At 41.7% G+C, this 18,593-nt stretch overlaps 2 protein-coding genes across 8 annotated transcripts in view; one reads left to right on the top strand and one right to left on the bottom strand.

The window, feature by feature from the left end:
- The window catches only part of micu3a (mitochondrial calcium uptake 3a), a 34,005-nt gene extending 27,663 nt beyond the window's left edge, over positions 1-6,342 (bottom strand). For 5 of the 7 annotated variants that reach the window (XM_078165940.1, XM_033624403.2, XM_078165949.1 and 2 more), the window contains exons 1-2: positions 5,988-6,341; positions 381-528 (exon numbers count right to left, since the gene is read on the bottom strand). In XM_078165940.1, the coding sequence (XP_078022066.1) occupies positions 381-528; positions 5,988-6,254 (415 nt within the window). In that variant the 5' untranslated portion in view covers positions 6,255-6,341. Of the gene's footprint in view, positions 1-380; positions 529-5,987 lie in introns of all 7 variants that reach the window. The other 2 variants (XM_078165946.1, XM_078165953.1) reach the window with 1 other exon arrangement.
- A 4,636-nt stretch (positions 6,343-10,978) lies between these two features.
- LOC117255726 (fibroblast growth factor 20-like) lies at positions 10,979-14,144 on the top strand. The gene is made up of 3 exons (XM_033624873.2): positions 10,979-11,669; positions 12,622-12,725; positions 12,865-14,144. Exons 1-3 carry the CDS (start codon positions 11,336-11,338, stop codon positions 13,108-13,110), a joined length of 684 nt encoding a protein of 227 aa, XP_033480764.1. The 5' UTR covers positions 10,979-11,335; the 3' UTR covers positions 13,111-14,144.
- Positions 14,145-18,593: the final 4,449 nt, after the last annotated feature.

The raw sequence follows: 18,593 nt of genomic DNA, 5'->3' as shown, positions 1-18,593 counted from the left end.
AAATTTGTTACCGTATAAAATGTAAACCGTGGGCACTTTTGTGCCAGAATCGGCTGCAGACTGACTTGGAAGAGATGGCTGCCATCTTGTTTTTACATCAATTAGTGTATTGTGCTGTTACTACCACTAGATGGCACAAAAAAGTGTCCACGAATGAGGACAACAGGTTTACATTAAGTAGAATGAAGTATAAGGTCATGTAAGCCCAAAATGTGATGTCCTCATATGAGTACACAGGGTCTCAGGAGGATATACAAATGACAACAACAATCTAGGTCTCAAATATGGATACAACTCCCATTGATTTTATTATACTCTTTCCCAGGCCAAAAGTTTTAAACTCAAGTGTAAAGGCTCATTTGTGAGTCAGTTAAACATACTTCTGGGTTCGCTCATGGTGACCGACTCGATGAAGTTCTGTGGAGTCATGTACAGCTGCCCTTCATACTCCACGGAGCTGAACATGCGGAAACGATGCTCATGGGACGACATGTACACATCTCCATCCTCAAAGTCAAATGGAGCTGCCTGCAGACATGAGACGAAAACATTGTTACTGTGTTGACTCTACTGCCCTCTTGTTTAGCTAGGCTATTTTTGTTGCTTTTTTAAATTATTTTTAAGATATTTTCCCTGATCAAAATATTTTAAGCCAGCTGGCATTTAAAAAAAGAGATTACAAAATAACAACAACAAAACAGTCATCAGCAGAGACAAAGCAATCAAAGAGGTGCATTTTGGATATTTCAGGATCATTACATTACTGACAATATAAACACCAAATTTAGTGATGTGAAAGTGTAGGCTATAAAAGGTACATGTGAAAATGTACTTTTACTATTTAACCATGAGATTTAAATAATCCACTCAGTAATAGGTGCTAATTTGCCCCAATGACTGTAGTTTGAATGTGACTTCCCCATCTATAAAAAGAAAACTCTCTGATCTCTCTCATAGACTGCAGAATTTAAACTGTATGAACCTCTTCACTGCTTTTGAACCTCTATAATGAGGAGATCCATCTATTCTTGGCATCAGCTCTCTCCATTTAGCTCTCTGAAATTATAAACAGTCAGCACCTCTGGCACAGTACAATAACAGTAGAACAGGGGCGCACACACACACACACACACACACACACACACACACACATATACACACAAATACTTTGTCACTACTTTCTACTTGATTAGCATCTCTCTCGCTCCGTGAGGAGCCAGGGCTTCAACTTGATTAGCTGCAGTGTAGGAGAGCTGCTACGCCAACAGACTGTGCTGCATGAAGCTGTGTAATTAGCAGATAGGTTTCCAAATTTAAACCTGTTTGGCCGCAGGGCCCAGCGCACCGAGGTTCCTGCTCAGCTCAGCTAACATGCTAATGAGCACGCAGATTCATTCATAAAGCTTTGATGCTGCCTTCACCAAGGGGGCTTTTGAAGGCGTGAATAGGAGATGAGTGCTCGGCTTCATAGGAATGCACTGTAATCAAGTGTAAGAGCACAGACGCCCATGGCTTTGACGCTCACTAATGAATGAAGTTTGTAAAGTTCTGCAAAGGCAGTTCGGTTCACATGCCATGCTGCACGACATGATGTAAAAATTAATGTGAGCTCCTTGGGATAAAAATAATTAAATGTGATTTTAAAATGACATCAGTGTGGTACACTGTTTTCCTGTGTAGTTATAATATCACGTAGCCACAAAACATGGTCCTGTCGCCTTGTCTTGTTCTCCTGACTGCATAGCAGATGCTGCAGGTGTTTTTTTCCCCCTCAGGCAAAACAGTGTTCTCCATCCACAGACTGTAGTCTATCTCCTCAGTTTTCTCAGAGCTAGACAGTCCTAACCCTCTGTTTCCCAAATGACATCAAGTTTAGTTATTTCAGCTCAGTCAAATAAAAGTGTAATCTAGCCAGCTAAGGTCTCAGTCGATAACAACCAGCACTTAAATCTGAGATGTCAGAAATTGTTGACACTGTTTTTTTTCCACTTAGGACTCATCCAAACAGAATGTAGCAGCTTTTTCTGTTGTAATGCTGAACTTGCCCCTAAGTGACAGAGATCAATACTACAAGTCTTTTTTGGCTGTTTCTTCAACTCTCCGTCAGCCAAGCTGCTTGGCTTTCCTAAACATATATGTCGAGGGGTTCTTCCAACATAAATGAGCACACAGCTGCCGAAACATTCCCAAGAGGTCCTGTGTCTGTCAAAGGCCAGCCTCGCCCCAAACACAGCCCAGCATCACTCTGATGGAGCCATTGTCTCCTCATGTGACTCTCTGGTGTCCAGGCTGCCAATCACCCAAGCAGACATCAGGTCACTGTGTGTGCCACTAATGCAGAATCCAGACAGGATTGTTTTCTGGGGTTTTGGCTGACCTAAGCTACATTTTGTTCTGTCCATCTCATGCTTCTGTTCCCCAATGCAAGCAGTTCTTACTGGGAAGTCCCCTTGATCCAGGTCTCTGGAGCCTCAGGGGACCCACTTGTTTCCTGGTGGATGGTCTTCTGGTTTCCTTATAAATCACGATCTTGTCTTCAAGCATGTTAGCGCTTATGTTTCCCTGAAGCTTTGTTATTTTTCCCTGCAAATGAATTCTCAAAATTTCTTTAAAGCCTTATCCTTTAGAAACATTATGGGCTACCTTTACTGAATAACAGATGGCTGTTTTTCCCTTTTCCCACTGGAGCTATCCTGTTACCAAGTTGGATGGCTATCTAGCCAACCTGCTCCCCAGTCAGGTATCCTGCTTGTATTCTTATACAGTGGGCTCTCCTGCTTCAAATTGGCTTTCCCTTGATCATCCCAGTATCTTAACAGGCAACTCTGTTATTCCTGGTAGTAGATGATCTAATCTTAGATCTACAATCTGCATATACTTTATTTAGTTTTATTGATGGCTGTTTTTACCATGTTTTACATTTATTTACAACCCCTCAATAAACCAGTATCAAACTGGTATCAGTTCATTTCAGTAGGCGTACAAACAGCTGTTATTTCAGTGTGCCAGATACATATTTAATTAACACTGCATATCTTCTGAAATTAAGTTCTGAATGTGCTCATTAGTACAAGCATCAGATCAGACCCTGTATTGAACAACACCCCAGTTTCAAAGGACTTGGATCAGAACTGGGCCCAAAATAACTTGATCATTACATCTCTACTCGTCATAAAGCAGCTCATATGTATATAAAACATATGTTCATATTTGGCTGCTTAACATCTCATTAGTTACTTAGTTAGTTAGTAGACAACATATATATCTAGATGTGAAAATGTATGTAATTGTGCTTTGAATATGATGAGTATTTGTTGTTTCTGGCTCGTATCATTTATGAACTACGAGTGGATTCTCTGGTAACTTTCAAAGGCTACTTTTCAGTTCAGAGGGGTGACGCTCTTCTTTACTTTAGGGACCACAAAATGGTGGTTAGGTTATGTATGGTGCATATTATACCATAATTATATAATCTTTAGCTTTAAATATATAATGAGAAAAACAGACATGTATCCAAGTGCATCCCTAGCCAAATAAAGTGTATCAATGTCAAACACATGTAACGGTGAACCAAGAGATGTGGGCCTTGTATGTTATTAAGTTAAATTAAATTAAATTAAAATTTTTTGAACATGTTACACAGTCGAGACAATAAATAACAGTTGTACATATACACACATATGAAGATACAGGCTATTTTTGTTATATGTATGTATACATGCACACATGTATACATACATGCAGGCACTTTATGTATACATGCATTAAAGTAGTAAGCATTTTAATGGTATCTGGGAACTATAAGACTGCAGCAGGTTTTCCTCACTTATTAATCTGCTGAATATTTTCTCAATTAATTGTTTGGCCTATAAAATGTCAGACTATACAGAACAAAAAATTATAGTTTATAAAGGTCAATGTGACATCTTGAATCTTAAATCTATGTTAAATGTATCGTTTTGTCCAACCAACAGTCAAAATTCCAAAAATGTAGTGTTTTTGTGTGAAAACTGATGTAAATGATTGATCAATTATCAAAATTATTGCCAATTATTTTTTTGTCAGTCAACTGATGTTTAATCTCCACTAGAACTAATCATTAAATACTGGCAGTATTCTAGTGCAGTAAATTTACTCGAGTACTGTCCTTCGGAACAATTTTTAAGTACTTCACTCCTATACTCTATACTTCATTATATCTGTTTTATGCTATTTACAGTTCTATTCTGTGATATCTAAGAGTAAAATATTGTAATTTTTTATAAATACATTCAATAGAAAGCTACAGATACTTCATAGGTTATTTTTTTCTTCAACACACATCATTATCTCAAAAATGAAACCTATCAGAAATGTTAAAATTAGCTCCAGTTCCACCAGCTGCAACATTACAACACTGCTTACATGTTAATGCATCAATAATAACAGCACAGTAATATACTATTCATTCTGAAAAGCCCTCTTCTGCATAATGAGCAATCTGTTTAATTTTAACTTCTGATATTTTCTATAGGCTACATTTTGCTGTTCAACATAATGAAGTGAAAACTTTTAATGGAGGACTTTTACTTGTAATGACGCATTTTTAATTTGTGGTTTTGCTACTTAAAAGATCTTTAAGTACTGGGTACTTTTTCCAACCCCTGCAACTGGTTATTTGAAATAGTAGGGTCAGGGTGAGATGGGGAAAGATACCCCCACCCCCTTAATTCCTCTCCTAACTAATATATGGCACTAAATCTACTTTCAACACATGTATTGCATGGCAGTGCTATAGTAAATTGTGACATTTCATCCAAATTGCTGCATTCTTTAGATTTATTTGTTGTTTTAGGGTAAACTGATCTAGTTTTGTGAGCTATGTGTAAAGTCAGACACTTGGGGCAAGAAGCCCCTCCTTAGAAAGGGGGTGTAAACACCCAGGGACATCCTGCTGCAAAATATTATTTAGTTAGATTATCTAGCGTTTAGTCATATTTGACATTGTATAGTTCATATCTACATATAGGCCTAGCAGTAGTATTGTAGTTTCAATGGATTGCTAGTGTTATTAGCAACCTTGATAGCAGTCATTACCCTTGCTAGCTATCTAGAATTAGCCAACATTTTTAGCAAGCTTGCTGAAGGAGACATCCTGACATAAAAACAACTAGTCTGAAAGAAAGGCTGTGAGGCTTCTGGATTATCCATTGATGGGTTAAGGTTGGGTTTTTAGTTCATTTAGTTAGATAGATAGTTTTGAGCTCGGGGGCTTCTTGATCCAAGCAGGGGGCATTTTTCCCCAATGATATTAATTTTAGTGCTATGAGAACAAAATCAATCAATCATCTTTCTGCACGTGCTTATATCATATCAAAATATATTTTAAAGTGGCTTTGTTTTTACCATATCTAGCTGTCTGCTCTCAAGTGGCTTAACATTTAACATGAAACCACAGGGATAACTGGGCCCTGCAGACACTAGTAACTAATTTCTGTGCCTTATTTTAGAGTGTTAGTGTCTAATTTAAAGTGTTGCTGTGAGCAGTTCCCTCACCCAGCAGCCTGATTGACAGTAACATCCTCGACGTGGTGTCATTTCAGCACCAGCTCGAGCGGAGAGCGCCATTCATGCATCTGCGCGCGCACACCGTCCTGGAGCCAAACAGTGAGCAAACTGTTTCCACTGGGCGTGCTGGGAATGAATGACACAGTTTATCCGCCCGAGAGGAAAACATATAAACTGCTAGTCACACCATGGCTACCAAACACAAGTAGGCCCGTCTAACTGGGCCCGTGTGGGTCTAATTTTAGTGGAAGGAGAAGTGAATATACTCTGCGCTCTCTGCCTTTTCTCTCAGTGGTTTTTACTCCATGGTCCTTCACACCGAGGCCCCTGTATCAGCACTGGAGATGGGGCACTTTCTGCCAACGACCTACCGTGTCGCTACGTGTCACTAAAGCCCCTTTGCATTACAAATGGCAGGGCCAGTTTACTCAGCCTCCTACCTTCTCCTTCGCTTCAACGGTCGGGATGGACGGCAGCAGCAGACCGTTGATGCTGTGGCTCCCCATCCTCTTCCTGCCTCTGCCGCTCGTCATATCGTTGTAGAAGTAAAGCGCCACGGCGCCTCCCGTAGCAAGGCACATCCCGACGGCCAGACACCTCCGTGCCCTCCCTCCACTGGCCGTCTGACCGCCGACAAACTCGCTTCTCGCCGCTGACCAGAGGTTAAGCTTACCGGCCAGCGCTGCCACTCTGCGGAAAGCGGCCATTGCTGTTGTTGTTGCTGCTGCGGCTGCCGCTGCGCTGCTGCTGTGATTATAACTTTACTGGCAGCACAAAACTATCGCGTTTCCTCGCTTTTATCGCGAGAACTGAGAACACCGTTGATGCTGAGGCTGAGAGCAAAGTCCCACACAGAGAGGAGAGGATTTGATGCTTGGCTGAGTGGGAGTGAGTGATTAATTTGAACCGCGGTCACTTATAAACAGGAATGCAGTCTAAGGCAAACAGACTCAGTTCATCCAGTTTACATGAGCGGAATTTAACCAATAAAGTGACATGTATTAATTTAGTAACATAGAAATGATATAAAATGATAGGCTACATCAAAATCTTGAGGTATGATTCACCGGCTAGAAATCATATTTTACCGGCCTATTACCAACTACCAGTGGTAATTATTGCAATTACAAAAAAAGAAACTCTGTTATAAAAGTTAAATAAACAGTCCTGCATTCAATGATCAGATAGCCTATATTGCATGTAAAATCTTATAGGGAAGCACCACCTAAAGGATTCCAATATGTTATTTCTATGGTCTAATAAAGTTCAATCAATATTTGTGAACATTATCTCTCTCAGAGCCAGAAACCAGAGAAGTCTCAGACTTGTGATGTCATACAGTATAAAGTCTGGAGCTGCTCCACAGACAATGAATGGGAAGCCTGATTTTGTGGACCCACAAAATGTTTATTTTATTTTCTTTATACCCAAATGAGCTTTATGGTATAGTAGTGTTCTCATTTCAGAAACAGAAATCTACCCATACGCTCAGAAGATTCCCCTCTGTGCCTTCAATGTAATCTATAGCCTAACAGTAGTTCCCTGGTCCAAAAGTGGGTCTTGTGCCCATTCTGAATGGACCGCAAGTGACTTGCAAATATGTCAAGTTTGTAACTGTCGGACAGCTGCTTGACAGAGACAGAAAACTAGCTGGATGACATGGCCAAATACAGGTATGACGCTGAATGTATTTAACCGTGGGACCTCAAACTAATGACTAAGGAGAAATCTGGATGCCCTGGCTGGACTAGTTGGGAACCACTGAATGCAGCTCCAGACTTTATACCCTATGACATCACAAATTTAAGTTTTGCCACTATGGTTCTTTGATTTGAGAGAGAGTTGCTCATTTTCATTTATATTTTTGGACTGTCTTAGACCATTGTAATAAGATATGAATTTTGAAAATGAACAAAATAGCAAAATATCAGCAAGATATGTAGCTAACCAATAGGTCTATTGCGGTCAGATAAATCCAGTGAAGTAGGCGTACAGCATTTCTTTCTCAAAGTAGAAGTATACAGTATCATAAAATGGAAATTCTCAAGCCTAAAGAGCCACCTCAAAACCGTTCTTACATACTTTGCATCACTGTTCCCACGAGAAACTGGCAAACTCTCTGCATGCTGTGACACACATGAAAAATCTAGAAAAAAAAATCAAATTTCAAAACCAATGACAGCATTTATAAAAAGACTGTTAGCTCAAATATCTCACAACATGTGAGTCGTCATCTTTGAGTAGACTTGAAAGACATCTCGGTTTACATTGGGAAATTATAAGTGACCATTGATATCACCATTTGTCAGTCTTCACTTTTTATTGAGGGTCAGTGTGGTGTCAGATTTCCAGCGGGAAGTTCAGGATCAAGGAGCCAATGGAGAGCAGATATCAAACAAATATCAAAGATGAACTCTTCATTTAAGTCTTTACATGTGAGACGAATGTTAACCTGATGGGGCTTTTCTTATGACTTTGATGTGGAGAGAATAAAAGAGAGCAGTCTAATAGATGGTCCTGTCACCTGTTCACACATGAAGCACGGTGGATCACTCTAACCTGTGAGATCTATTTAGCCAGAAGTTGAAAACAGATCAAACAATGACTATCAAAACCTCTTGGTACAAATAAACCCTTTAAAGGGTTGAATCTATTAAGCCTTTAATTTATCCCTTTGATTTCTAATTTGGTCAAAGTCCAAACAAGATTAGGCTATTACGGTGACTAATCATAACAATAGGCTCCCTAATTGGTTAACTGATAGAGATGGGAATGTTTAAGCAAAATTACGACTGACCTGTTTAAAAAAAATCCTCAGAAGTTAAATGCAATAAATTTTGACATCTAATTTCACACCTTTGACAATGATTGTATTCAGTATTGACTGCTGCACAAAATCAAGTATTAACACATGACCAAGGCTCCAAGCAGAAACCCAATATGGGTTTTTGTTGTGGTTGATTTTTGAACCCCAGACCTGTCCAGGGACATAAAAGTGGAGAGAGTACAATATCAGATTCTTATGCAATTTTCCAAGTGACATAAAAATTAAATTATGATTGAATTAAACAAGTCTACATTTTGATAGGGGCCCTCTGAATCCTGCTTTCAAGGACCCCTGGAGTTCCCTCGACCCCAGTTTGGAAACCACTTGCATTAATAACCTCTAGGCTACGTATTCAGTTATTCCATTATCCAGGCATTCGATTAGGTTGTAATTTCTTTGTGTGTGTATGTATGTGTGTGTGTGTGTGTGTGTGTGTGGGTGGGTGGTTGGGTGAGGGGTGGGGGTATAACCCTGGGGGCCTCCCTCCTCCTCCTCCTCCTCCTCCTCCATGAATGCTATAGTGGCTACATGGTTGGCTTCACTCCCTGTCCCATGTCACAAACAGGGCAGTAAACCAACAGAGAATATATTTTAAAGCAAACCATGTGACCCTGGGAACTGTTAACTTGCACCTCGAAAGCGTGCGTGGAAATGTGGCGTTGACGTCTTCATTGTGGCCAGGTCGATATCCAATGCATCAGGTTCTGATCAGCCTGGAGGGGTTTCTGATCGATTCTGTCCCCTTTAAAAAAAAGTTCCCTTTTTTTTGCTGGTCATAAATACTAATGAAGCGAGGGAAGGAAGGAGGAGGACGCACACCACACACACATGTCCACTGCAGTCTGTATGTACACACACATGCGCACAACTAACATCCACGACATAACATATAGACAAGCATAACAGCAATAAAATAAAATAAAATAAAATCACACATGGGCCTACCGTTGTCCCACAACGCCTCTGTCCTCCTGTCAGGCTGGAGAAATCGACACGAGTACAAAATGACCTGCGTGGAGCGACCACACGCGCACACAAACACCTCTGCACCTTCAACTCATTCATCAATGCAACTCCCAAGGGAGGGGGCAGCTGTGTGCGCGCGTGCGTTGGTGTGCGCGAGCGCGTGTCTGTCTGTATAGCTGCCAAAATCAATGCCATATACTATAGGCTGGAACATGGGCCCCTGTGCCACTGTTTAGATGAAACCACAGCTTAAATCAACCATGGAAACTGCGCATTGACCCCAACGCAGATCTGAACAAATGACATCCGATGAATAAGAAAATTGTGCAACTTTAATATTTTGGTGATGCTGCAAGTCAAAATCAGTTTGTTATCTTCATATTTTACATTCGTCTAATACAAAATACCTAATGATTCACAAATGAGGCAATCTGTCATGGAATATGTTCAAAGTTATGATCAATAAAAAGATGTAACAAACTCCCTTCATTTACATAAAGCATTAACAGCTTCTGAAGCCCTTCAAGTGTCAAGTGTCGGGGTATTATAAGCTTGCAGTTCAAACAGGTATATTCCCCTCTTCTGGTTGTTATTGCCTGATCCCCTTACAAGATCCCAGCACTTTGAAGCGTCTGTGTCTTTGATTCGTCTTTTAAGACCACAATTAAGGATATATGGGCTCCTGCGCTGTTCAAAGCACAGTGGAAAGATCAATGAGGGGATTGACAGTCAAGTGATGTCGTTTGCACAGGTGTGTGTGGGTGCGTGTGTGCGATTGTGTGTGTGTGTGTGTGTGTGTCTGTGCGGGCGCTGTAAATGTGCGGCTGGGTTACATAAAACGGGGGCAATAAATCAACAGCCGAGTGCGAAAATTACGCAAATGGGGGCTTTCCTCTCTCTCTCTCTCTCTCTCTCTCTCTCTCTCTCTCTCTCTCTCTCTCTCTCTCTCTCTCTCTCTTTCTCTCTCTCTCTCCTGTCGCACCTGAGTCATTTCGAAGCGGGGGGCGTGGGGTTGTAAAGCGTTTAGGGTAATGGCAACATCACTTTCATGATATTTGACTTATACACACACACTCTCTTTCTCTCCTTTTCACGCACAAGTTGCTGCTGAGATGCGCACAGCTCTAACACACACTGACAGTATTAAATGTGGTGTGCCTGTGCTGAAGTGCTCATGAGCATTGCGTCTATATGAGCTTCAGTGAAGTTGCTGTGCTGCTATAAGGGGAAACGAGGAGGGAAAAAACCTATCGTGCTCATTTTTATTAGTAGTTTTAATTTCCTCTCCAAGTCCCTGCGCTCTCCGCACTGAAACTGAACATCAAAGGTGAGACAGGAGAGCGATGAGCAGAGGGATGAAGGGCCTCCTTTTCAAACGGGAGCAGATATGAGCCATAAAGGGAGGAGATTGGGCTGCATTTGCATTAAAAGGCAAATTGGGGTGAATTACCGTAGGGAGTATTGCGTTATATAGATGTTGAGCGCAGCGCACTGTTGTCACACTGCGCTACATGCTGCCGCTGGAGGAGCTGAGCGCAGGGTACCGCAGAAATAAAAGGCTGAAGTGCACTGGAGAGAGAGAGAGAGAGAGAGAGAGAGAGAGAGAGAGAGAAACCCTGAAGTGCACCGGAGCAAAGGGGAGTATCCCGAGGTGAGGAGGAGAGAGAGGGAGCGGGCAGAGGACTGGGGAGAGGGATAAATAGCAGTAGAGAGGAGTAGAAGGGACACGGGGCTGCTGCAAGCAGGGATACCTGCATACATCAAGATAACACGGGAGTTTAATCTCAATTAGATGACAGTCTAATTAACGGTGCTGGTGACTGCGCCAAAACGCGCACACACATTGGAGATTTTCTCCGCCCGCACATCCAACTTTTCTTTTCCTCCGCTTCACGGGCTGACCCCTCGCTCGCTGGTTCGTACCGAGGCTCTGTGCTCATCACTTGGACTTGGATCTCCTGTGCTGTAAAAGCCGCATCGGCTGTCTTATCTGTGATGGGGGCAGCGGCGGAGGTTGGGAGCTTCGTCAACGGATTTCTGGACAGCTTTGGCCCCGCGGGTGCCGCTTCGGCTCCCGTCGGCTCTCATTTCGTTCTCACCCCAGCCGGGGCGGTGGACTACAACTCGGTGACCGGACTAATGATGGGGGGACAGGGACAGCAGCAGGAGCACCTAGTGTCCGCGGAGAGGCTGTCCCGGAGCCTGGCGGACCTCAGCCATCTGAAGGGGATTCTGAGGCGGCGGCAGCTCTACTGCAGGACCGGCTTCCACCTGGAGATCCGTCCCGACGGCACCGTGCAGGGCACCAGGAAGGACCACAGCAGATTCGGTACACACCCCTCCACAAATAAACCTATATTCATTATTATTATTATCATTATTGTTATTATTAGTAGTATCATCAGCAGTAGCTTCCTGTAGTAGCCTAGTAGTACTGTGGTGGTCTATTGTGGAATTTCTGCTATAGGCTCTATTGTGAGATACAGACTGACAGGTAGCCTACCCCTATGGTGGAGTCACACACACACACACACACACACACACACACACACACAGAGTTTAGTGTAACGTTTAATGATTGTTAAATGAAAACTAATATTATCACATGCAGCCATGCAGGTTACTTCAATCTACCTGAAACACCTCACTGGTGCTATAAATGCTATAATGCATCCAGAGAAACATAATTTATTTCAAGATGATTATGCTTCCCAGATGGGACATTGCTTTGAGTATTTCATGTTTGTACATTTTTACCACATTTCCTCTTCCAGATTAGATTGGAAGCTTTTCTTTACTTTTACCAGCTTATCTTCAGTTATCAAGATAAACAGCTGCAGCTTACTGCAGATCAAAAGTAGACCTCTGAGAGATTTCTGTTAGTGCTGCAGGCTGTAGCACTTCTGGCACTTGATTTATTCCATTTGAGACTTGGATGTAACTTCATGCCAGAGGCCATTCCAGACACCCAGCCTTGCTTGTCAGAGTCAGCTGGTGCGGTTATTTACTGTACTTTTTTTTGGAGGGCAGGTCAATTTTACACAGGGTGTCCATCTTCAGATGTTCCCTTTGGCTTATATATCTAAATGATCTGACAAACACATGATATTGTAGGATACTCTACAAGCAGCAGTGGAACAAACTTGAGCAGGACTAATGTTATATTGTATCCAAGATAATTAAATTCACATTTATGGGTGTGTTCAGATGTGGTTATGAGAAAGCACGCTGAACAAAATTGTCTGACCAGTGAGTCTAATGTAATGTGTGTGTGCGTGCAGGTATTTTGGAGTTCATCAGTCTAGCTGTGGGACTTGTCAGCATCAGAGGGGTGGACAGTGGACTCTACCTCGCCATGAACAGCAAGGGAGAACTGTACGGATCTGTGAGTGCACATACTATTGAGTACACACTGAACGCACACATCTGTATACCAATTCTCAACATATCTGATCTGCGGGCAGCAGGTGGCACATTCTGCATCACTCAACTCATCTTTCCTCTGCTTATCTGTCTGTCTGCAGGAGAAGCTGTCTGCAGAGTCCGTTTTTAGGGAGCAATTTGAAGAAAACTGGTACAACACCTACTCATCCAACATCTATCGACATGGAGAAAGAGGGGCATTTTACTTTGTTGCGCTGAACAAAGATGGGACGTCCCGGGATGGAACGAGGTCGAGGCGACATCAGAGGTTCACGCACTTCTTACCGAGGCCTGTAGACCCGGACAGAGTACCAGAGCTGTACAGAGACATACTGGGCCAGAGCTGAGACTGAAGGGGCGTTACCTTGACCCCATCAGAGCTGCAAAGCAAGTGCACCTAATCCTAACCCACTCTTGAGGGAGATGGAAGATCTTGTTGATCTGGACAAAACAGGATCATAAACAGTGCACCAAATCAACACTCCCCACTGATGGCATGGAGGAAGGACAGAGATCCTTTCTGAACCACACTAGCCGGGGAGCTTGACTGAACAGCACCAGGGATCTTCTGTGGAAGATGTAAAGGCCCCTTACACAGACACAAACACTTGGGCCCCTAATATTGCCCCTTTATGGGCCTATGCAGAGGCCCTGGTGGCCAAACAGACAAGTCATGGATTTGAGTTTCCACTTCTTAAATCCAGCTACCTGCTTGTCCAAACTGCATGTTCAGGAGGTCAAAAGTATGGGAACTAGGAGGTGAGATTAACAACTAGCTGCTAGCGTCTTTCTGCTGTGGCTGCTGAGTCTTGTCAATTCCACTGTTTTCAGTTATTTTTATTCAAATCACTACTGTGGCTGCTAAGTAAATGATTTATTGAAATGTTTAATCCACTATACCGTGTGGCTGGTTTACAAAAAAAGGTAGTTTCATGCACTGGAAACCAGCCATGTCTGTTGTGGGAAACGGGTCTGAGAGCTGGGGGAATCATCTCCATCGGACTGACTGTTGAGATGGTGCGGACGGATTCCCTTTGAAACTGCTCCAAAGAGAGATGCTGCTCAGAAAATATGACTTTTCTACAAAGTGCATGAGGAACAAAAGAAGAAGGATGGGTCCAGTGGAGTTTTATAAGGACTTCTTCTGTGGTGTCCCGTGGTGGATTACTGCGTGTTCTGTTGGAACTCTAGAGACTCATCTAGACCCCAGTGAAGGAATTCGGTTGTTCTCACACTGACTGCAGTCAAACAACGAGCACGGGACCGACAAAGACACCCTTACAAACCTGTTGGCAGATTTTATTCTTATTTATGAATTTTTGTTTCCTAGGACATACAGTATATTTATTTCATATATTTATTTATTTTGAGAATATATTTTTACAGGTATGAGACAAAATAAAAAAGATATTCAGAAAAAGCCACGAGAGATTTTTCTTTGTTGTTGTGTTGTCATAGTATAAACTGTTGTTTTCCATTCTCACAGTGTGATTGAAGAGGTATATCAATGTTCACAGCATTGAGTGACCTTGTGTCATATGGGTAAGTGATGATGCAACATCTGTCTGTTCAAAAACAGCACAGTATTTCTATGTGTCGCTTTATCACAATCTGCTTATCGACAAGCTGAGGTGACATTTTCAGCTCTTCAAGGCTGGCCCAAAATTTATCTGGTGCTGTTGTTGGAGCGACAAGTCCTTAAAACCCCACTCCAGCCAATGTTACCTCCTGTTTCCCCCCTTCATCAATGAGGGAATAGGGGTGCGGTTAATAGTCAGATGTAATCCATTACCATGGCAACCAGATCATTGTAGTATATGAGTCAAAGCAGTAGCATGGATGGCAATAGCGGTCACTCTAACATGAGTTATGAGGTAGAGGAATTTTCTCCACCTCCGTCACCTGAAGGAATTATGAATGAATATAAATCTAAAATTAGCTGGAATTCACTTACTTCTGAGTAACAACTGCATAGTTTAACTATTTAACTGAGTTGATATGGACAACTAGTTTTGTTGCTAGTTTCTGTGATGCAGACAAGTTAATGAAATAGCCTAATTTTAAATGAATATTCCTATCAGTTTATATCCATAAGATAAGTAAGATAGCCATGCTGTATATTAGCTACTTTGTACCAAACAGGGCTTCCACTTTGGGGTCTTGATCACCCTGTCTGCATTTATTTTGCCAGTCATTTCCTTAGCAACTTTATCTCTTACATGGCCTATTGTAGTGTGTAGATGTTAGCTCACCCATAACAAACACACTGTGTAACAGCTGAAGTTTCACGGTGCTGTGCTGGTTCCAAAAACTGAAGAAAACATCCCAAAACCAAAGGTCATTGTGTTGTTTTTCCTGTGACTCACACAGACCTATGCTGTATGTGTGCGGCAGGTGCAGACAGTAACAATACACATTCTGCATCACATCCGCTCCATGAATGGTCTGCATCTGTTAAGTCATCAATGTAGTCATTATACAAGATAAGTTCATAAAGCTCACAACCATGTTTATCAGTTTGCAGCTCAGACGAAAAGAGGCATGACAGTGCACCTGTGCAAGCTTGGAGGATGACCTGCAGCTTCTGCTTTTAGTACCAACCTTCTTTTGTTTTTTCTAACTTTGAGCATAAAATGAAGTTATATGTAAAACAATATTTGGCAAACAGCAGGGCTAATCAATATTGTCAGGTAAACTCAGACAAATATAAAATAAAAATACAAAAATACACTGGAGTGGAGTGGGGCTTGAACCTTGAAGCATGGTCCAAGCTGATGCAGCGGAGACAGAGATATTCTGACATTAGTCAAGCAACAAAAAGACTTGTTGTAAAAATTCCAATAATTCCCATAATGCAACTATTTTGTTAGTCCCTTCTTATCTGGTAAACACTCTTCATTTTCAAACTCCACAGCCCCACATTGTGCTGAATACTCAAGTGATGTCACTCGGGTCACTTTCTCAGAGTTGATAAAGCTCCTCCAGAATCACAGAAGACACATTTCCATCTGTTTATACAGGCCAAGTTGTAGCTACTCCCCAAGTAAATTGACTTTACTGGAGTGCTCCTATGTAATAATGCAGGGAGCTTTTCTTAGCTGTCCCTGAAAAGGACTGTGGACCACCAATATGGATGCTTTGTTAAAGGTTAATTTTTGCTACAACATTTGATTGCATAATGTAGTAGCTCACCTTTTCTCACCCTACAGCATCACTAATACCTAAACTACCGTTCTCTGTGATACTGCAATCTAATCCTTGTGGGTAAGTTTATTTCCAAACCACCATACTGAATAAAACAACAATTAAACTACAAAGTCCTTCATGTTTTATGTAACATTAAAACTCATGATCAAAGTTTTTCAAGCTTTAATGTCAAAACTATTCCTCTAAATAATTTAAAGTCTTTCAGTAAGTAGACTGCGTTACTCTATTCCAGTAAAGGCCTGGGTATTTTCATATTTCCAAATCGTTCCTGTGGCCAGTTTCCAGCGTTATTATGGATGATCTTTATATAATGTATATTATACATTTCATTTTTCTGGCCTAAGGAATGTGTCACACAAAGTCAGAAAGGAGAAAAAGACAACAGAAAAGGAGTGACAAAATAGTGAAAACTAAGGTTCAGCTAAAGGAGACGGAGTGATGGAAAAGGAGGTAAATAACATGAAGTCATCCAAGTGAGGAGACAGACAGCACGCGCTTCCTCTGATAGACACTGCAATTAGACAAGTGACTGGCAGGCCAAGTGCACTGCTGCACTCTTTCATCCCCCCTTCATCATCCCTTTATCTCCCTCTTCATCCGCTTGTCTTGGATGAGTCATACCTGCTTCTTAGGACACCTGAGACTGAACTGGCCAGATGTCACCCTGGCATAGGTGAAAGACAGATGAGTGCTCGAGTTAGAAAATGATGTAGCAAGACAGGAAAAGATGATTATGAGAAATAAGAGGATGGTTATTGAAGGCAGCTCTCAGCATTGAATTGTAAAGTACATTTTGTGCCTTAGAAACAGCAGTTGACAAAACAATCTCACCTTAAGGTCCAGTTAGCAGCTGGTCCAGAGCTTTTCATTAATGTATCCTCATACAGCACACACTCAACGCTTAGTTTTGGTTTCACATGGGACACAAACAGCAGTCTCCTGGGCCCTCATTTATGAAAAGAACATACCACAGAAAACTGGGCATATAGTCATTTCCACACAAACCTCAGCATATATCAATGTGGACGTGAGCGGAAGCTATGATCAAATCTCACGTCAGGTCTCAACTCATGCAGGCATGCTTGAGTCAGCGAGGACTTGAGGTGCAGCTTAGTAAACCTGGCTGAGGTGGAGAATTGGTATTAGATGCCAGTCAGAATATGGTCTGAGTATTTGCAGCCACATATTGATCACTTAAACATGTATAGCCTACGAGAAAATATTATATTTTGTAAAGGCCACTCTATATCACAGCTGGCAGTTGCCTGGCCCTGTGGGACTCGCTCCAGGCTGACCGAAGGCTGAACTTTTTTTTTTAACACTGACAGGGCAATGTTTGTTTGGATTTATCATTTGTGGTGCGTCTGTGTCTCCTCCACCACCTGTTATACCAGAAATGGAAGCAGACCCAATGCACGTGGCCATGCGCTCCTCGGTCTGGGTCAGTTAGAAGCTATTATATAAATATTATAATTATATCAATATTGTATAATATAAGGGCTACCATTATTAGCATACACAGGCTGTAGGTTGGAACATATCATGGATGTATAAATTAAATATTTCAACGTCAGTTTGAGTGTGATTGTCCACTGCAACGCTGTTGACTGCAGCAGTGATTTCTTTGCATATGTTTTTCCAACTTTCTTTAATGCCTCTTTTCAGGCTGCTGAATAAATTTGGTGAAATTGGACCTGGGGCATCGGTGCTTCTATTTTTTGTTTAGAGAAATTTCTCTTCTGGGTGGTATTATGTCTCTCCATATCGTAAACTCTATAGGGACTGATGCCTTTCAACAGAGAATATATTGGGACAGGACATGTAAATGATGATGATGACTGATGATTTCTGTGCTTGGATCTGCACTAGTTTGTATGTTAATTTGATAAATGAGGGCTCTGGATTGAAGTCCTGTGTTTGTTTGACCCAGACACCTCCCTTCACTTCCTTTGCTCCTGTCCTATGAAGGAGGACAGCCTGCAGCACATAGGTCACGTAATCACAGGCCCCCTGGCTCAGGATTACATGGGTTATTATAGTGCATTATTTTTATTTTTTTTTGTAGGTGTAAGTATGAACAGTGAATGAGAACAGCTTAAATCATATGGTGATACTTTTATGATAAAATGGAAATTTACACCTCTTCAACTGACGATTTGCTAAACCCTTACCCTTAAAAGGGATTGTCCAATCACAGCATCGCAACCATACCTAGGCATGGAACAGCCCATTCGCCAGAATCAAATGTTGGCATTGTACATTTCTGCAAACCACAAATACATTTCATTTCATATGTCAACAATAAAACTGGTTGTGTTTAAGTGATGCATTACTGTTTTACAAGTGGCTTTTCAGGCATCAGATGTGGGTGTTTTTAGCAACCTGTTGCTGTTTTCCCACCAGCAATAGTGCAACAAAATGTGGTTGGTTTTTACTGAGACATCGCTGCATTTCCTGATCCTTTACTAACCATAACCAAGTGGTTTTTCAGCCTAAACCTAACCAAATGTTAACATTTTTCTCTGCTGACTGGGTTGCATGGAAAGTCTGTCAAGCTTTGTATTCCTCTGTATGTTGTAGTGGCGTTCATGGGGGTAGTGTCTTTTTGTTAGCCTGTGGAAAC

Source organism: Epinephelus lanceolatus, chromosome 3, assembly GCF_041903045.1.
Source record: "Epinephelus lanceolatus isolate andai-2023 chromosome 3, ASM4190304v1, whole genome shotgun sequence".
Classification (NCBI taxonomy): Eukaryota; Metazoa; Chordata; class Actinopteri; order Perciformes; family Serranidae; genus Epinephelus; species Epinephelus lanceolatus.
Note: the sequence above shows the minus strand (reverse complement) of the source record. Positions and strands in the feature narration are given on the sequence as shown.